The sequence below is a fragment of the Alligator mississippiensis genome, chromosome 11 (assembly GCF_030867095.1).
Source record: "Alligator mississippiensis isolate rAllMis1 chromosome 11, rAllMis1, whole genome shotgun sequence".
In the NCBI taxonomy this organism is placed as follows: Eukaryota; Metazoa; Chordata; order Crocodylia; family Alligatoridae; genus Alligator; species Alligator mississippiensis.
The window spans coordinates 25408125-25429034 of record NC_081834.1 but is presented as its reverse complement, the minus strand read 5'-3'; the positions used below and the strand labels follow the sequence as shown (position 1 = coordinate 25429034).

General features: G+C 43.0%; 2 protein-coding genes across 7 annotated transcripts in view; both read left to right on the top strand.

The window, feature by feature from the left end:
• Positions 1-43: 43 nt before the first annotated feature.
• Positions 44-735, top strand: PIGBOS1 (PIGB opposite strand 1). Its single transcript, XM_059714694.1, has 2 exons — positions 44-223; positions 382-735. The coding sequence occupies exon 2, from the start codon at positions 450-452 to the stop codon at positions 612-614; it is 165 nt and encodes a 54-aa protein (XP_059570677.1). The 5' UTR covers positions 44-223; positions 382-449; the 3' UTR covers positions 615-735.
• A 4628-nt stretch (positions 736-5363) lies between these two features.
• RAB27A (RAB27A, member RAS oncogene family) overlaps positions 5364-20910 on the top strand; it is a 60144-nt gene continuing 44597 nt past the window's right edge. Inside the window, exon 1 of one of the 6 annotated variants that reach the window (XM_059714688.1) lies at positions 5364-6046. The gene's annotated coding sequence lies outside the window, so the exon portion shown is untranslated. Of the gene's footprint in view, positions 6047-19890; positions 20011-20910 lie in introns of those variants that run through there. The other 5 variants (XM_014606132.3, XM_019477779.2, XM_019477782.2 and 2 more) reach the window with 5 other exon arrangements.

Here is a 20910-nt window from a genome sequence, read left to right as displayed (position 1 = left end):
CGGTCTCGTCTCTATGGTTGCCTCGGCAGGGAGGGGCTGGGCCTGGCGCCGCGGGGTGACATGCGGGACCTGCCGCCCGCAGGAGGCTCCGGGCCCAGGCCCGGCTGCAGGGTTGTGCTCGTTTACCAGCAGTAGCTGCAAACCGGCCGCCGCTTTCCCGCTCCGCCACGTGCCCAAGCACAGGCTTCTTCCAGTCCAGGTCCAGGTCGAAGTTAAGTATTTGGTAAGGCGCAGACCTCTCCCCGCCTCCCCCAGCCGCTGCGGATGAAGCGCAAGCTGCGCGTTGTCCCTGGTGGAGTCGGGATCCCGCCGAGCGGATTAGCCGCTGGCAGAGGCATAACGCCCGAGCCGGGCTGTGACGGCCATTTTCGTTGTCGGCAGATCCGGGGCGCGCGGGCCAGGCGGCATTTCTGCGAAGAGGGGCCCAGCACCTTGCCCTGGCCGTGAATATGTTTGGTAGACTGACCTTGCCTCAGATAATCCTGGCGACGGTCCTTGGCGTTGGTGGAGGAATCTACATCTATAAACCAATCTTTGACCAGTTCAGAAGAGAACAGAAACAACTTCAGGAAAAACTGGAAGCACCACAAGACGTAGCAAAGGAAGACGAGTGAGACTTGTGCGGAGTGTTGACTTGAGCAGTGTATGTTTATGCCGTAATGTGATAAAAAGTGCAGTTTATCCTTCAAAATCAAACTTGTTTGTATTGGTAAAGAATAAATAATGGCAAAAATAGGCCTTGTAAATGAATATTTATTAAATTTATGTAAACATGCAAGGTGGATTTGGTTTAAATCAAATCAGTTTAAATCACTGATCAGGAAGCCTCGATTTAATCATTGCTTTCTACAGAAAGTGCATTCTTGTTGTTTGGTATCTTTTATTCATTTAACTTCTTGAAACTTCAGACCTCTAGAGAGGTAAGGGCTAGAGCGTGTGTACACAAACCTGCAGGGAGACAATAGGGCTGATAGGTGTGTAATCCATGGAGATGTTTTAGTTCAAAAGTGCACCGCCGCCGTTTTGTGTGTGCTGACATGCATTTCGCCACCTGTACGCTACATGTGACAGCACAGTGCGCGTCAGCTTGCATGTGGAGCAGACTTGATTAATCAAGTCTACTTCAACCCACCGGATCTCCAGTGTATTGCGGGGTGAAAAAGTATGTGTATATATATGCCCATGGATGTTATTTCTGGAGAGGACAAACTCTCCCTGTGTCTAAAGAACAGTGTTTATGCCCAAAAGCTTGCAAAGAACTTTCCCAACTGTTTAGTTGATCTAATAGATATCACATCTATCCAAAGAAACTTGTCTGCATATGATCTCTAGAGCAGTGGTCACCCGGTAGATCCCGGAGCCTCTTGAAGTCGGTCCTCGGCTGGGGGGGGGCTGAGCGCATACATGCGTGCCTGCACGCGCGCCATGCCTCCAGCCCAACTAGTCAGTTTGTGGGGGAGGGAAGGGGCAGAGGCCCAGGTGGCACATGCAGCAGGGCTTGGGGCACAAAGCCCAGCTCACAGCAGCAGCTGTCTCTGCTGCACACAGATCGGGGGGCACATGCCACCCCCTTCCCCAAACATGGGGCAGCACCAGCGGCTGCAGCAGCTCTGAGGTAAGGAATGAGGCAGGGGCAGGCCCTGCCCAGCCAGAGCAGGGAGGGGGGGTGGAGCTGCAAGTGGCTCATCCAGGGGCCACACAGTACAGGGGCATGTGACCCTGGATCTGCCGGCAGGCCTTGGTGGGCTGTAGCTGGGGCTGCACCAGCTCTTCCTAGCCAGGCTGAGGTGGCACTGGGAGTGAGATCACCGTGGGGGAGGGGAAGGGTGTAGTCCTCCATCTGCCGTTCCTGGTGCTGCCCACCCCAAGTGGGCCAGGCCCAGTGAGAACAGCCCAGTGCAGCCTGCCCCCCCCACCCCACCCCCAGGACTTGGGGGCTGGCAGGTGCAGGGGGTGGCCTGCAGCTGCTGGCTGGAAGGCTTTGCCGGGCCATTCGGTAGAGTGGTTTTCTTTAATCTTCATAAATCTATGGAGAAGCCTCAGAAACCTTATAAGACTGGACCCCGAATATAGTCCATGGCCTGTTGCGACCTATTTATAAAACTTCTAAAAAGGTTACATAAACATATTGTCTCAAATAGTATATAACTAGAAGTTATAATCCCTATTCCATGATGATATCTTTAAGCTTTAACATATCTTAAGTTAAAACTATATATTTTTTTTATCTTAAAAAATCAATATGATTAAAAACATCTTAATAATAAAAATTATTTTTTTATTTTAAAAAAATCATTTTTATCCACCCTGTCAACATGTAGAATTTTCTTAACTTTCTAGTATGCTGGCCCCAACTTATAAAGGCACCTATGTGTTTCTAAAAATGTTCATTTTTCTTTTATAGTTTTATCTGTTCTGCAGTTGGCAGAAATTGGATTCATTTCAGCCCTTCAATGGGAGTTTTGCCAAGTTGGAGGCATGGAAGTACATACACTTGTATCAGACACTAGATTAATCAACTTTTAAAGTCCAAGACCATATTAAAAGTGTTAGATCAAATCTAATCTTACAGAAGAATAAAATCAAGAGTGCCATGCTACCCTTAATACTGCATCCAGAGTTGAATTTGATTCGCCTTCCATGGCTTCTTATAGATTCTTAAATTACGGATATATTTATGTCGGTCAGTCTGCTTTTTATATCAGTTCTATGAGGAATTGAAAGCACAGTTGTACAACTTCCTTTGCTTTTAATAGCATTCACCATTTTACAATATATAATTAGAAAAATGGAAATCAGACAAAAAAAAAGAGGCTGTCAGTGCATTGCCTAAGCATTGCCTAATGGTGAACTGGAAAAGCCAGGAACTAGAGTTCTGCGGTCTCAAGTTTGACAGACTCAAATTGTGGCTTTGGGCAAGCTGGCTCTCCTCTCTGCATCTCAACTGAGCTGTTAAAAAAGTGGTGCAAGTGCTGTTCTCTGTGGACTATCATAGGTGAAGAAATGAAAAGCATTTTAGAGATAAAAATTTTCAGGTGTCGTTAATCTTTCTCCCTCTGCCAGTGCAGGTTTTGCTTTACTGTTTCTTTGTGCCATGTCTGATTCTAAATTAGGGCCTATTATGAGACTCATGCAGAATAATACTGTTTGAAGGGTAGATCATTCTTTGGAAAACATTTCAGCAAAGTTTTAGGAAATATAGTGTTAGCCTTAGTATATCTTGAAGAACTTTTATCTTGATGAACAAAATTATTAATAACTTTCTTTTCCTAGGGTTTTGTTTTAAGGACAGGAAGGAAATGGCAGCTGAAAGCACTAAATGGTTCAGTGGCAGCTGAGAGGCCGTGAGAGAACATTAAGGATTAGAATAGAAATGGCAGGTGAGGATGCCAGTTGTTAGGTAGCTGGGGAGAATCGCTGCTGACATGGTGAGAATTGCAGACAACTGAAGTGACTTGCGCCAGTTATAAGAGGCTGTTGAATAAGACTGTAGTTAGCATGCCTAAGCTAATTGTGAGGTCAACTGTTGGGAGATGGGTGAAGGTTCCTAGACATGTTATAATAATGTAAAACAATATATGTTGATAGGAAAAATTAATGAGTCAAAAAGACTGAATTAGTCCAACAAAAAGGGTTACTGATAAGACTCAAGGACTGTTGTAATAAGATAATGCCTGTAACCATGAGAAAAACAAAATGAGAAACTACTAAAATGTGTTGGAAATTAGAAAACAAGACCTAACTTTTAACAATAATAAGGGGGACATCCTTTTGTGGGTCTTTTCCCTGTTTCTAAGAGCAGAAAAAATATATGAAACACAAAATGGGGGACGCTAGCAGTCCCCTCTGTCCCAGAGAATCTATCCTTTTTTGGTAAGTCTAGACAAGTACCTTCCGGAGCCCCTGACAATGGACAATCAAGGACCCTGCTCAGCTGTGCATAATGACCTCCCGTCTTCAGTTTCCTTCTTCTGAAGGAATGTCTTCCCCGTTGTTTTTCTCTTACCCTGCTTTTCTCATGCTCTCTCTCTACCCCTCTGCTTTTGACCTGATCCTGGGAGTAACTGCACAGCACCAGCATTACTATTATTAGATGGTCCAGCCTGATAAGAATAGGTGAAGGAAGGTGTCCATAAAAATTGGGCTTGTAGAGGTATTCAAAACTGTCTTGAGAGAGGTTTTATTTGCATCATTGCAGAAGAGTCCATATTATATGTAAGAAGTAAGTATTATTTTTTAATTTTATTTCAATACAGGCAGAAGACCCATCTTATACAACAGGTATAACTGAGGTGAATTAAATACAATTAATCCAACATCAGTTACTATCCTGTATAAAAGTCCCCCTGCCCTCAAAACATTAATTAAGCACTTCTCTCAAGGATTTTTACAAAAGAAATTTAAGTATCATGATTCCCTATTTGACGAATGCAGTTAAGCGGGGCACAGAGTAGTGAAGTATTTTGGCCACCTTCACGCAACCAGTCAGTGACCGGTTGCCCAGAGCCGGGCGGCCTTCCAAAGGAGCTCCATGCGTTCTCCGTGCTGGTGCTGCCTGTGTTTAAGGGGTAGGACTACATGAGGAAACCTAAGAGGCGGGCTGCGCTTGGGGAAATGCTCTGTTGAACAACAGAAGAGTTAAAGGAAAGTTCCACCCCTCCGATTTTTTACAGGTGAATTACCGGGAGAGGGCAGCACTGATTCATGTTGGCTGCGGCCACAATGAACTGGGGCAACAAGTGATAGCTGCCCATCAAAGCCTGATGCACTTCTCTGTAGTCAGAACTAGGAGAATATGATCTCCTTTACACGAGCACACACGTGTGTGTATGTATATGTGCGCGTGTACAGAATAACCAGTGGGAAGAAAAGAGGAGAGAAGGGTTGCCGGTTGTTCCATGAAAGAGGCCCGTGTGTCTGCAGTGCTTAACACAGTAAATGCAAGCGCAAATCCTGGTCGGCGGAGATGGGCTCGCCGGGGCCCTGCACCCAGCCCTCATCGAGGTGCACGTTACTCTCGTGCTGCTGCGGTCCAGCTCCTTATGAAGTCGCTTTAGTGACTGCTCCTCCCTCGGCCGCAGTCCCCAGAGAAGTCAGCATTTCCTCTTCAGCTCGGCTCTCTACTCGTAAACTCTGAGACCCCAACGGGAGGCGGGTTTGGGAGGACCACTCGGAGCGGATTTCTTCCACCTCGCTTTCCCCGAGCAGCGGGTGTCCCGCAGCCGCCGGGGGCCGGGCGGTGTCGGGCTCCGGGAGCCAGCGCCAGCCGCCAGGAAGGCGGGAGAGCGGATCGCGGGGCTAGGGGCACGGCACGGCGCTGGGAGTGGCTGCTGCCGCAGCACCGGGCTGAGCTCCGCCTGGACGGGCCGGGGACCGGGGAAAAGCCGCGCCTGCCCTGCCCTGCCCTGCCCCGCCCCGGCCCCACGGGAAGTGATGTTGCGGGGGCGGAAAGCGGCGCGCACTTGCTGCCCAAAAAAGGGCCAGGGCCAGGGCCGGGGCTCGCTGCTGCTGGCGGCCGGGGAGAGCAGGAGTCGCCGTCTGGTGAAGGGCTGCTTGGGCTGCGGGGAGGAGGAGAGACAGCCTCGGAAGCAGCAAGCGTCGCTGTGCTCGCGCGGCCCCGCCTCAGCGTCCGGCCCGGCCGGCTCTGCCAGCGCGGGCCCGCCAGGGGCAGGTAGGGCTCGCTCTCGCGCCTTCGCGGGCTCCGCCACGCTTCGCTTCGCTTCGCCTCGCCTCGCCTCGCTTCCCGCGGCAGAGTCGTCCCGTGGCGCCGGGGCTGCGCACCCCCGGCCCGAGCGGTGCTGCTGGGTCCTGCGGTCTCTCGTGCCTCCCCTTTCGGGCCGAGTCCTGCTCTCCGGATCGGACTCTTCCCTCGCAGCGGCTCTCGAGCTTGCCTCTTCCCAGCGCGAAGGCCTTGGCTAGCCGCAGCGGTAAAGCAACCCTCCTTGCTCATAGAACAAAACGAAAGGCCTTTAAAGTGGGTCGGTTACTGATGAGAGAGCAGCAGACAGCGTATATCCACAAGACTCATCCTCTGTCTTAGACACGGGTAAGACAATTATGGAAGACGATCGTCCTCGACTGCAAGGGTCTGCCAAAGTTATCCACTGGTTATCTAGCTCCTAATAGCATGAAGTACCAGCATCATCATGCTAGTATGATGCAGGGGTCTGTCCACCCTGATTTGCAATGCAGCTCCTTAGTGTCCACAACTTTGATCTGCTAGATCTGAAGAATGGCCTAAAATAGCTTTCCCTTCTGCCTGCCTGCCTGTCTGTCTTAGAAATCTTATCTCAAATTTCTGCACTAATAGATTAGTAATACTCTTGATTTTATGTATGCTGTAAATTCGGAGGATGTGTCCCCTTTTTCAGAAACATTCAGCTTTAATTGCAGTTTTGAGCTGCACCACTGAGCATTTTGAGCATTCCAACTTGTGTGACTGCGCAGATGCACAGCCTTTCTTTTTGTCTATTACTGTTCAGCTATTATGGTGAAAGAAGACCTTGCTAAGTATTTGGTGTACACGGTTTAGCCAAATATTATTAGGGGAAGGGTAATTATGTATACATCTAGATTTTCAGGCTGTCAGATTGTACAAAACCGCAATGCCATGGGTTAATATTACAACAAGAATAGATCCTTAACTCTCTATCATCTTACATGGGTAGACTGAATTAGCAGAACTAGTCCATTTTTAAAATTTAACTTAATATCCTGTTTCTTGCATGCATTTTCATTTGTGATCATTCCTCACAATCACTTTTCAAAGCTCTTAAAGCACTCTACTGTTGTTTCAAGTCTGTGTTTCAGCTTGTTTGTGTGTAGTACAAAAACCAAATGGCAATATTAGGATAGAGTTCATAATGTGCAAAGGATGTCTTAAAAGTACCATGGGAAGGAACAGCAGGCTACTTCAGCAGTCCATGGTACCTTGCCAAAGATTCCAGTTTGTTTTCCTTCAGAGTCCATAAAGCAGTTCTGCATTGGTGGTCCTTGCTGTAGCTTATAATTTATCACTTTTACAGCTTATTAATGGATACCACATTGCAGAAGAGAATTATTAAGACCAGACCTCTAGCCTGGGAAAGCTTCTTTTTTAATTCTGTTCTGCTCTCCCTTAAGATCATCTTTGCCAGTCATGGAAGCATGTAGGCAAAAATGTGCTAGTTCATCCCTTAGATGCTCATTTTCTTTTCTTTCCAAGACTGTGGTTTAGTTAAAGTGGTTTTTAAATGAGATTATCCTTATAGAAGCAAATATTGTTGGTAGCAGTCAGTGATTTCTGTAGACTTTACTTTTGGAGACCAACTCTCTTGGTGCCAGGTGTTCAATGTCCTGGCCCAGTGACCATTAAGGACTTTGTCTCTCTCCATAGATTCCCATGCTCACATACACAGGTGGTTGGAAAGAGCAATATACGTTTCATAACCAACAAAATTCTAGAAAGTAAGTGCATGGAAAATTGCATTGGACATCGCACAGGAGTTTAAGTGCCACTGCTTGTTCCCTGTTACTTCAAAGGGAAATGGAGGCATCTATTAAGTAGGTGCCTCTAAAAAACAAACAAACAAACAACCCCATCCCCCCCAAAAGCTAAGATTGTTAAGTTTTTGACTTCAAAGAAATGTCAAAAGAAAATCATAGTTAAATATTTTGTGCTGTAATAAAGTCACTACTGGGTTCAGCTTTTTGTTTATGTAGCCTTGCAAAGATTGAAATTAGAGGTGTCCCAATACATTGGTCTGATATTGGATCTCCACTGATATAAAGAAAATCAAACATATTGGAAATCGGCCTGATGTGGCCAATAATTTGGCCGATAAATGCCCGTGTGAGCACACAGCTGCAGTGCTCCTCACTGTCTACATGGTCCACAGCCCAGCAGCTTGGAGAGCTGAGTGCAGACCATAAGTGTGGTGTGGTGGGAGGGGAGGAGGAGGGAGGAGGAAAGGGAACCATAGAACCAGAAAGTGATTGCAATTCACTGGTGTAAAGGAGACAACAACAGTGACTAAGCTTATAACCTTTAAAAGTATTTGTCTTCAGTTTTCAAACACGTTTAAAGCGGTTTTGTTGCCAGCAACAGGGTCTTCAAAACAAGGCATGAAACCAAGCTCTTGAGCGAATATGCAAATAGTTATGGGAACGCTTAATTTCAAGCATGTAAGTATTCTCTAGGAAAATTCAATGAGTAAAACACAAATTTTGACTAGGGGTGCAGCAACAGAGATTTTTGGGGCCAATACTGATAGCCGATTTTTAAGGAGGCATAATCGGCTGATACCGATCTGATACTAGTAACTCCCCCTTATCTGTTCAGGATTAGCTTGAGCTGTATTTTCTTAAGGTACTTCAGGTACATTTTACTTGCACTGTGAATAAAAGCTGGATGGTGGGGTAGGACTGAAACTTTTTTTTCTAACTCTTTTTTATGTAGAATAAAAAGCACGCCCAAAATATGAACACTTATTTGATTTATGGCAATGTACGTAGAACTAATATAATTCTTTCCTTTGTAGCTGTGGCTGCTTGGGTAGTAGGCACAACATAGTGTGTTTGTCAGGGTTTTGTATGGTACAGGGCCTTGACATTGCATTTATCAGCTGACCAGCAGCTCAGGGATCGCTTTCTGTAGTAAAACTAGAGCTAACTTATCAACTTCTTGAAGATAACTTTAGTGCTTGATGGTTGAATATTTTGTTTTCCTGAGCCCACTGCTTCAAAATATTGCTTGTAGCCAGTACTTCGGAGAACTGGACATAGATGGGAAAAGATGAAGCATTTTATACTGCCTTTGACAGCCAATTTGACTCAAGTACTAGCTTGCAGTTTTTGTTTGTTTGTTTGTTTGTTTGTTTTTATTTCTTGATTATTTAATTTTTTTAAATTTTTTTTGAAGGGGGGAAGCTGGCATGGGATAGGGTGAGAACATTACAGGAAGCTTCTTGTCTCTCTGCTATGCAGCAGCCAGGAGCCTTGGTAGAGTTGGAGGAAACATATCTAGGGTCCTGAGGTGAAAAGCAGTTTTATGACGGGGGGTGTTTAACTTGTCTGACCCTGGGTCTGGATGAGGGTCACTGTGCTGGTCTGTGGACCAGACTGGGACTGATCCCATGTGCAGTACACACACTACCAGGTCCAGTCCACGTGTCATGTGTAGTGTGCACCAGTCCCCAGGGCTGTACTTGCTGCAAATGGTACACAGGGATGGGCCAGCCATGTTTGCTACACATGTTGCAGTGCCCTGCCTGACTAGCCCTGTACACTGGCTCTGGCACAGCCAAGTCTGGACCAGCCCCAGATCCAACATGTAGAGCTGGCCTGGCAGAGTGTTGCATGTGTCTTGTATCCCATGCCAGTTCTCTATAGCATGTGCATGGCCAGTCCAGCCCCATGCAACGTGTGATGGCCCTTGGGGCTCACTGTGCACGTAGGCCCTAGAGCTGCCATGGGGCGCACTGCTCACAGCATGCGGGCTGGAGCCAATGCTGCATGTGGCACTGCGAGTCCAGGGTGCAGGCTGTATGTGGCACCCAAGACTGACCTCCTGTGCTGTATGCAGGGCCAGGGCTGGGGCCAGGGCTTGTGCATGTGGTCAGTCCACTGACTCGTGGCCACATCATACAGTTTGTCAGGCTGGATCTGGCTCTCTGGCTAAATGTTTGATACCCCTGTAATAGGAGAAGAAGAGCAGGCTCATGGGTAGTATCTTAGGGTTCAGTCTTGGAAATATATTTGTCTATATATTTACACACGCACCATCCCAGTTGGAGGCATCATCAAGCCAGCACTGGTGAAGACAAGTAGATACACGAATCAGCCACTAGGTGGAGTCAGAGATCCTAACAGGTTTGGTCCTTTAAGGCTGCTTGCAGTCTGGCGACAAAGTGAAAGTTACTGTTTTCTTTGTAAGTACTGGTCCACTATTCTTCAAGAACAAGCCTGAAGAACAAACCTTCAGTTGTGCCATTGTAGCTTTAGGGATCAACAAGCATTGAGATGACTTATTTTTTGTTAATTAAACAATACTTGAATTTGAGGCACAAACTTTTTTAGCAGTAGATGTAACATGTGGCTGCCATGGGCATTGCCTGCCCATCCCTCAAATAATGTTCAGTTAAAGCACTAGACTTCAAGATTAATAGGATAAAGCCACTGAGCTTTCCTAGTAGAAGGACCTTACTTGTGCTTTCCTTGCGGAGTACATTTAACCTTGTTAAGCAGAATCCGGGCCTTTTTTGAAGATTTAGGATATTCCTTTTCTCAGGGTCTTGCCAGCTTATGGTTTTATATGTGACTGAAAAAACTACAGGCAGCAATAGTATAATGCTTGGGCTTTCAGGATTTACAAGGTACCCAGTTACTCTGGTAAAGAGCATATAATATGACTGCCAAGACTACATGGAATCATTGGGCAGCATTTTAATTGATTGTTACTCAGTCTGGGGTCCACGTAGGTAATAGAAAGTCTGCTTTAGGGGAGGTTCTTAGGTTAGAAAGTGGCTAGATTTCCAGTGCTGAAAGCAGATTTGAATTAGTGCAACTTGTAAAGTAGATAGTGCTAGAAGGAAAGTAGATCCAGGTTCAAGTTAAGGATTTCTGCCACACACTTGCACCTAAAGTATGAGCAGTGAGGGAGGGCTATGAAAAACACTGCAAGGAACCACAGTTTCTACTGTATGAAAATACAGGATTTGTTACCAAGTGATAAATAGGGTTGCCATGAATTGTGTAGAACATTTAACATCTGAGTTTCAGAATGGCATTTACAAAAAATCATATTCAGTTGCAGACACTTCTGCTATGGTTGTAGTAGCATATAAATGGAGTGAGTGTTCCAGTTACCAGGAATGCATCTAGCCAACATTGTGTATGTGTGGATAAAATTGCTACTAAACAATTACAGTTTTATTAATTGTATGTGGAAATCAACTAAGCAGTTCTATGCATGTACTTTAAAAAAATGAGACCATCTTTCTGATGATGCACACAACGGTAAATGGCAAATGTCACCTGTGAAAGGGGCATTACAAACCATAAATATTTACGTTTCAATGTTCTTCATTGAGACACCATTTTTGTATAGTGGATTCAGTTGGCAACATTGGCCATTCTCTGGAAGGGTGGATGATAAACACTGTCTTGCCAGAAGTATTTGTGTTTTTTGGTATTACCATATTTTTCTCTCGTTACCACCTCTAAATAATACTTGCACCTTGTTTTTGGAAGGGCAGAATGAAGGGGAAAAAAGATTTTGCCAGAGTTATCACTGCATAGAACAGGACAGAACCTAATCTTCAGCTGACTCACCCTTCTTTTTCTAAAAGTTGAAACTATCTGCTGCTGAAGACTGGTCTCCATGGGTGAGTCTACAATTTTGAAAAGAGCTAAAAATATTCTGAAAGGCTGTGAAGTAGGAGAAGAGAGACCAGGAGTAGCTAAAAGACTGCAACATTGCCAGAAGAAAGGTTGGTTTCCTTAGTGGAACATCAAGACAGTTTTAAAGGAGAGATGACTGTTAGCCTGTGGAGTAAAGAACAATGAGCCAGTAAATCAACTAATTCCTTCATCTGGGAGCAGGAATTTAAGCAGGGTGTTTCTGTTCCAGGCAGAAAATCAGTTTCCTGGCTTAAGACATGCACCCTATTTTTTTAAATTTTTTTATTTTTATTTTTTTAGGAAAAGGTGCATGTTGTATATTAGTTAAGATGGCATTTCCTGCATCTATACCTACTTGTTAGCCAGCCCAGATTCACTATGAGCACTGCCATTTAGTCGCTTTCATAACTGTGTTAGTTATTTCATTCAGTCATCCTGTCTGGTCATTCACTCAAAAGCTATAATGAAAATGGGTTGCTGTGAGAGGGAAGAAAACAATCCTTTCTAGCAAGGATGTTAGGAGAAGGAAACATTTGGAGTAGAGGAGGCTACCCTCAGAGGTGAGGACTAGAAACAATCTAAAACTCCTCTTGCTTCCCAGCAATGAATGTGCCAAAGATTTAAAAGTCTTGTTAAAAATGCACTTGAGTGAATGTTTGTTTTTGTATATAGCATTTTGGGGGGGGGGGGGGGAGGGGAGATAACTAGGTTCATGCTTTTCTAGTTTTCTTATCTCCCTTTCCATCTGCCTGTAAAGCCTGATGTTTCAGATTAGCCATTAATAAGGAGCTAGAGTGCATTCCTTCTGTTAATGCACCGTGAAGGCAGCAGAGTTCATACTTAGATTTGTACTGCATTGTGAAAACTTCATACATTTGCTTAAAATTATCAGACGCAACAGGTTTTGCTGTGAATTTCTGTTTTACAGGGCACAGAATGTTAACTTATTATGAGAAGTGGATAGTTACTGTTTTATTGCTGACATGTAGTGCCATCCCATAGCAGATACCCTTTTGACACAATAATTAACATCTAAAAGGTTTTGTTTGTTTTTTCCCCTAAATTTGAATGTAGAACGCAAGATTGGACCTTTCTACATCACCCCCAAATAATTTAGGATTTATCTGCTTTGGTTTTGTTACAAAGCATTTGTTTTCTTACTTTAGGGAGGGTTCTAGTAGTTCATGCTGGAACTGGCACATAACATCACATGTGTCTCTCTCAACTCTACAATTGGGCCAATAAAAGATACCACCAAAAAATTGTTCCTGTTGCATAACATGGTGAGTCTTCTAGTGTTAAAGATGCTGTGTTTGGTTACACCATGCTTGTAGTTGCATTTTTCACTGGTGCCAGAATGGACAAGCAGGGGGATAGGTGGGGATCATACCATCACTTTTCCTTACGGGATTATTGCACCTTTTATAGTCTGATCTTCTTCACCCATCTACAACTTTTCCCATAGATTCCAGTGGGCGAAATTAAGCTTCAAGTTAGACAGTGAGACATGGTTCTTGGGGTGGGGGAAGGGAATGGGGGGTTGTGTTTTTGGTTTGGTTTGGTTTTTTTGCAGTGTACTTTTGTTATGAAGTTAAATAGGCAATGCATCTTAGTCCATTTCAGATTCACTGCACCAATGCTGAGGATGCAAGCTTGATATTTTTTGCTGCTTCTATAGCAGAAAATATAGGATCTTGAATTTAGAGAGAAACCTTTAAAAAGGTGTTAGGAGAAACTGCTTAGTGTAAGGGGCTAGAATGGAATTTTGTCTTCAAGAGATTAAGCAAGGTGGGTTTTTTTTAATTGATACTAGAGAGAAATTTAAGTTAGCCTTAGTAGTATTGCAGAAACTCTATTTTTACTACCAGTTGTGCTTTTACTGCAACCTGCTATTGAAAGATTTAAAAAAAAATGTGTCACTTCTCAGCTTGCAACATTTTTGCATTATACATTTAAAGCCTAATTCCACAAAGTTCTGAATATCCCCAATGTGTCAGGAAGTGCTTGGTACATAGCAGAATGAATCTGCTAAACTAGTATTTTCACCAGACCTTTAAAACAGGAGGCAGCAACTCTTTTCTTAATGGGAAAAGGGCACTTGCATATTTGGAGTACCCATTTTGATTATTTACTTCAGAAGCAACGCCTCAAAGGGCATCATACTTTTTGCGAGAAGATCAAGACAAAACAGATGGAGAGCTCAGCCAGCCAGGCTGAACGTGCTTAATTGAGAAATAATGGAAAGAGTGAAGACATGCAGTGTTTTTTATATTTAAATATAATTTATATCTAAATTCTGCTGTTAAAAAAAGGAGTTACAGGCAGTGGATCCTTTGCTAAACATCGTTACAAGAGAAGGCTAAGCAGCGATGGGGCAAAAATAATGCCTGTCTTGAATCCGAGGAAGGGCAGGTCTCTTCAGCTTGTATCGATTAATATAGAGTCTACTCTGAGGTGCAAGATGATAATACATTCTTATTTTCATTTTCTCCTGTTGGGTTAGACTGAAGGCTCATGAGTGTTTAATAAATGCTTCTTGATTCACCAAACACAAGTAGACATTGTCTGGATTAGGAAAAATAATAGAGATTAGGTTGGAATAGTTATCAAGTTGTAGCTAATTTACTGATCTCATAAGGTTTGGGCTTGTGAGTACCTAAGTCACTTGTGAAACTGGGATTTAGGAATCTAAACCATTTTGGTAGGCTTGGAAATTTTACACTCAATCTTTTTCCTAGAATAGCTATGGAGTGATGTAGTTTGAGTTACCCAGTCAAACTGTCTGGAAGCTGCAGCCGATGCAGAATGTGGTAGCCCTGCTTTTGATGGGAGTGGGTTGATAGGAACACACAACTCCAGACCCCCCAGCTTCTTCCATGGCTGCCAGTAGCTTTCTGGGTTCAGTTTAAGGTGCTAGTTTTGTTGTATAAAGCCCTAAATGGTCTGGGTACTTCGTAACTAGGGACTACCTTCTCCCTTGTGCCCCACTGCGATCCCCAAGGTCAGCCAAGAACAACCTCTTGCAAGTACCATTAGTATGTCAAGTCCATTTGGTGAAAGCACTCGGGAGGTAATTCTCCACAGTTGCTCCTTGGCTCTGAAACTCACGCCCTCTTGGGGCCCACCACGCCTGTGCCAGAACATCATTTTGGAAGTGCTGCAAGACCTTCCTATTTGGGCAGGCATTTAGCAAGCAAAGCAAGGCTGAGATGCTTAGTGGGTCTCTGTTGTTTTGATATTCTATTTGCCCTTTTAAGTTGTTCTGTTCTCTTACTGTAAAATGCCCTGAACCTTTACTGGGGAAAGGCAGCATATAAACCACATAAATGAATAGTCTGCCATCATAGGCTCAGAGTACATCTGGTACTAGAGTGCAGCCAGTTAAAATGGAGCTAGTGGTGTCACCCGGCTGCTGTGCTAGAAAGAAAAGTTTATGTAGCACATTCTGCTTTTCCTAGTCAAGGCAAAGCCACAGTGAAGAAAAACTGTAGCCTCTCCTGGAGAGGGAAGAGGAGAATTTTGCCCTGTTGGATAGCTGTATAAAAGGTGTTGTAGGCAGAGTGGTCTTCAAATGGAAGATTCAGCCCTCTTAGATCAGTCTTAAAAGTCAGTGTTTCTGCTGTTTTGTAGCCAGTGCTAAACACAGAGGTATGGTTGTTAAGCTGAAATTCAGAGAAAAATATCTAGATAACTTTAAAAAATTGCATTATTTTTTGATAATGTTGTTCAATATATTAAAATCCTAAGAAAACTGCAGTCCAGTACCACTGCACCCTGTAACCTGCAGCCTCTCTTTGAGATTTAAAAATACATTTAGCCACTAACTTTTTGCCATGCAGAGAAAGATCGCTGATCTGAAGATGAGTGAATTTGTAACTCCTCATACTGAAGGCCTGAAGCACCGATTCAGTCACTGGATTTTTTTTTTTTTTTCTTAAATACTCTTTCTTATCTCTAGACCGTATTAGTCCAACTAAATTTTATCCAAGAAGTGGCATCCATTTTAAAGAGTACTTACAAAAAATGAAACCCACCTTGGTCCCATCTATAGTATAATAGCTGTCTAATGATTTCATTCACCTATATGTTCAGCCTTTCTTTCTTCACAAATATAGTACTTGTAAGCAGTATAATGGTTTTAGGAAAATGTCAGTTTAAATAGCAGGGTTTAGACTTTTATGGTCACGTATATAAAATCACCAATCGTTTTTCATATCGACTATTACATGCTTTGTTTTCAACTCAAAAGTGGTCTTGATAAACACTTGTTTAGTTTCTATTGCCATTTAGTATAGATTTATTTATTTTTTAAAATGTATTCTTCATCATGTAGTTTGTTGCTTTCTGGGTTCAAGTTCCTTTCTAATTTTTTTTTCTCTGTTTAGAATATTAAGAAAGTAAAGTGGTGCTTTTTTACTGTGGCACCAGTAAATACAGTATTTGGCTTTTACTGATTCACCCTTCTGTACCATTGCCTGTTGCCTGTTTTTTTGCTTTAGATTATATACTGAGTTACTGGGTGTTGCCTAGGTATTGTTTATCTTTAGCAAGGTTCAAGATAGGATATTCAGGATCTTAACATGAGAATCTGATGCGATAAAGGCATTGCATCAGTCCAGGTTTTGCCTAAATTAAGAATTAGCACGTGGCAGATCTAGTTGGCACCTGAATTTTTGGCCTTTATTAGAATAAATTGTGGCTACATTTCCAAGCTTGCAAATGGATGTGGAAGCAGCGCAAGTTAGTATAACAGAAGTGTTTGGGGGGTGTTGGTTTTAGTTGTGTCAGTCTAAGGACACAGGCAGACAAGGTTCTTTGGGTAAATGTGATAACTTTTCTAGACCAACTAAATACCTGGAAAAATTGTTATTTGCAAGCTTTTGGGTAGGAGGGTGTTTGTACCAAAAGCTTGCAAAGAACAATTTTTCTAACTATTTAGTTGGTCTAATAAAAGATATAACATTACCCAAAGAACCTTGTCTGCCTGTAACAGAAGTGAAAATTAGAGAAAACCAGTAAGATTTAAGAGAATTTTCCAAGCCTCTTTTATGATGCTAACTACTGGTAACTGTTTGAAAATAAAAGCTAATCTCATCATTCTAGAAAGAAGCTTGTTCCTTTGTATCTGTGTGCCAAAGAAGCTTGAAAATGCATAGTTACTGCTTTATACAATACCACTGTACTTGACAGTATATTTCACTGAGTCGATTTATAATACCCGCTAAAAGAGGCTTATCCTGGTTGCATGGGAGCTGACAGAAACTGGACAGATCTCTAAGTTTTATTCTTATTCTGACATGTTACTCTTCAGGTTAGCAAGGATTTGATACAGTCACACCAAAAGATTTGGACTACTGACTTCACTGGGTCTCCCTCTAAGCAATAATTACTGTACTCACATAAGTAAAACTGAGGGATTGTTTACTATCACTTATTAAAAGCATCTTTCTCAACTTTAAAAGCAGCATTTAATTTTGGTGTTTATAAGAAATTATTTCAAATATTTACTATATTTTCATCATATCTTAAAAGATGTGATGTACTGATATTGTTGGTTGTACTATACAACACACAGATCAATGGTGTGTTAACAGAAGGAGAAAGTGAGTTTTGGACATGAGTACACAAGCAGCTAAGCCTTTATGATTGTTCTCTTATAAATATTCTAATGCAGGGGCAGGCAATTATTTTGGGCAGAGGGCCGCTTACTGAGTTTTGGCAAGCCATTGTGGGCCACGTGACAGGCAGCCCAGGGCAGATAAATATTAATTTTCTAAATTTTTAAGGGCCCTGCAGGCCAAATAGAATGGCCTGGTGGGCCACATGTGGACCTTGGGGTACATTTTGCCTACCCCTGTCTAATGTATAGGTTGCAGGAAATTAGCTAATTCAGTCAAAAATTTATCTTTACAAAGATCTACAGTTGGATTACATAAGCCTGTTGTTAATACATTAGCACAGTGGTTCTTAACCTTTTTAGACTCAAGGCACTTCTCATTTTTTTGTCTGCAGAAAAATATAACATCTTCTGTTGCAAAGAACTCAGAAAGACTACATCATGGCAGAACATCTCATTAACACTCTGCATTCGTATGTGAAATCTCTGGATTTATCTTGTGAATCATGTTTGCACACCTAACAATGCTAATGTTGTGTGGCACCTTATGGCACCCATGAAGGAATCTCAAGGCACCTCAGGGTACCCTGGCACCCTGGTTGAGAATCACTGTCTAGCACTTGTATCTTAAAATGTTGTACAGTTGTAAGTTAAACGCAACAAAAGTAGTGCCTTTGTGTTAGCAACCAGCCCACCTTAATTAAAATATCCAGAGCTGTGTTTAGTTTGAATAAAAGAATCTATACCTTCATTACTGTCATATTGATCTGACAGAGTGCCCTCAGCTCTGATTAAAGAACATGCATAAATTACTGTGTGCATGTGTGTTGAATATTGGGGATGCACATACATAAATTCTCCAAATATGTTAGATCATTGTATGCATTCCTGAGTCATAAAAGTAGTTGGGGGCTACAAGCCATTCACCCAAAGTCAGAATAATTAGACTGTGGGGAGGCTGCAGCAGGCACAGCTGGTAAACTTGGACTGGTGGGGCAGTGGAGTGTCCCACAGAAGTGGGGGGGGGCGGGGTTTGCAGTCGGCCAGGAGCGGGGTGGGGTTTGCAGCAGGCTGGGGAGGGCAGAAGGGGGGGGTTGCAGCTGGCCAGGCACTCTGGCTGGTAGTGGGGAGGCTGAACCCCCCCCCCCCCCAGGTCCCGTCTGGCTGCAACCCCCCCCCCTTTCCCTCCCATTCCTGTGAGAAACTTCACCGCCCCACCAATCTGAGTTCACCAGCCACGCCTGAGCTGCAGATCGTGGCTCTGCCCTGGCTTTGGACCATGCTGTCACCTCTGCAAGATCACAACCCAGCCCCAGAGCAGTTAGGTGGGCAGGGGCTGCTGGGAAATGGAGTCCAGTGCTGGCTAGATCTGGCCTGTGGGCCAGACTTTGCCCGCCGCTGGCCTAGCCTCTCTAATCCTTTCTCCATGCTGTTTGGACCACTGTGGGTGAAACCCTTCTGCATGGCTGCTCTTTCTAGAGTAAACAAAGGCAATGCCTACCTTGGTGGTGCTCAGTCTCTGAACCTATGGGTTGAGTCCAGCACATAGGACCATATCATCCAGCCTGGGGGCTCTTGTTGGGTCCATAAATGTGGCACTAGGGGAGCTATAGCAGCATTAATTGTTGTGGCTTCCAGTGCCATAGGTTGTTGACCCCTGTGTTAATGGTTTCTCAACTTCTAGAGTAGGATTATGCTTTGACAACCAATACGTGGAATAGGGTCTGGCCTACAAAGTTGTGATTTTTTTTTTTTTTTTTTTTTTTCTTTCATGCTTGAGCTAAAGGATTGGGTCATTCAGTGAGAGTGGTAGAATGCATGTAGGAGGCTAATGCAAATTGCCACTCGCCAAAAGGGAACAAATGTTCCTTCCCTTTGTCACATACAATGGTAGGTCATGTGAGCCAGCAGTTATGGCTAGCAGAATTCTGTTGACAATTTTGCAGATCAGTGTGGCCCAATATTTTCTTAAATCATACTAATGCTGTGTGATAACTCTTAAGTAGCCTACCGAATGGCTTTTCGAGAGGCAGTGATTTCTGTATATAAAGGCTCCGATACAGAGTAGTCTGTACTGTGTGAGAGAAGAAATAGAAGTAAATGGTTTATAGTCTGCACTTTTCAATTTTTATTTAAACCAAGGTTTTAGTGCTAGGAACAAGCCTTTTCAACTTTGTATCATGGATAAAAGCTTGTTTGTTCACATTTAAGAACATTTATTTATTAGGACCCTAATCCTTCAGTTAATCCCTTGCAGGTAAATTCCTGCAACCATACAGTGCCTTGTTGCACTGTGTAGAACAAGGGTTTGCCCACGCAGCCATCCTGGCAGGGTCTGTTAAGCATGGGAAGTGAGGTTTTTGCAGATAATTCTGCACTGTGTGGTAGAGGGTAATTGGTTAGTGTCCTCCTGCACAAATGTCCTGCATCATTAAGTTTTTTACTCTTTTGCCTTTTAAAGAAAGGAAAGCCATATCTTTGGCATCCCATTTACAAATATCTGTGAAAACATATTCATGGGTGGGGTGGGGGGGGTGCTCTGGCAGTTTTGGTATTTTTTTGTTTGTTTGTTATAAATAAAAGGCACTCTTATTCAAGTGAACATACTTGGTCCCTGATTTAAGCAAAGTTTTGATATATTTTTTTTTACCTGGTAAAGGATAATTTTAATTAAATCGATTGCTCAGTTTGTGAAAGGAGGAAAAGAAAATCACTTGATCAGTCAGCAAGACCACATGACAAACAGCTGAAAGTAATTAGTTGGGTTGTGGTGTTTGTGTGGTGCTGGTAGCTTTTGTAGATTACTGTACAAAAAGCAAAGCTTCTGAGTGTAATGATGACTTTAGAACCATTATTGTAAACTATTTGTTTTACCCTGCTGGTATCAATTCTAGATGAAAAACAGCCTTGCTACATGGGTATGGTGTTCAAGAGATCCAAATTGCATCAACTCTGGCTTGTAGCCTAAAGTAGATTTGTAAAACTCTGTGTCTGTTTGCTGCTGTTAAACCCAGGTATGTAAATCTTTCTTTTCATTTTTTTTAAACTGATCTATCTTCTTATGTCTTACAGTGTTATTTCTGAGGAAGTTAATTGTATCTGGACAAATAGATCTAATCATTTTGAAACTACTAACAATCCTAACTACTGCACCATCAGTCTAGAGATAGAAAGATGCTTAAAACTGTAAAATGTCATATTTGGCCTTATGTAGAATGTGCTACTGCTTACTTTTGCATGTAATTAAATTGTAGCTATTCAGTGCTAAGGAAAAATGTTTTTATTTTAGAATTAGGGTAGTTGTGTTTTGGTAGTGTCAAAATGATGTTGCCATGATGGTCTAGGAAATGAGACAAGTATTCTTGTCAGTGATATTTTTTATTGGACCAACTGCATGGTTGAGAGACATAGGCAAGCTTTCAGGTATCACAGTATACTTCCTCAGGTCTCTGGGAGAGAATTCTGTTTGGTTGCAAGTCCTGGAGGTAAAAACCAATCTGACTGGGTAAAACATAATAGGGGTTGTGGCACCTGACCTAATACTAGCAGAGGCTGCAGATAGTTCTATTATGAAATGATTTGAAAAACTTTTGAAGTTGGAAGTACTTTAGGGGTTTTTTAATATATTTACTCACAATGTATTTCTCAGATTACTGTGCTGTAACTAAATTACTGCTTTCACCCTGTATGAGCAGTCTAGAGTAACTCTTGGACTTCATCTTCAAACAGGAGCAGTGGGGCTAGAAACCTTACTGATTTATAAAATGCAACTCTGTAAATTTATGATCAGGATTATGTGATGTGGTTGCCTTATAATAGCAGGGAACTGAACAAAATAACCCAAGGGTCCCTTCTAGCCCCATGCTTCTAATCTGTAAACAGTGCAACTGAGTAGTATTTGGCTCATACCTAAG

Bases quoted from the DNA above. Each gene is read 5' to 3' on its own strand.
- PIGBOS1 (XM_059714694.1), top strand. From the start codon at position 450: ATGTTTGGTAGACTGACCTTGCCTCAGATAATCCTGGCGACGGTCCTT.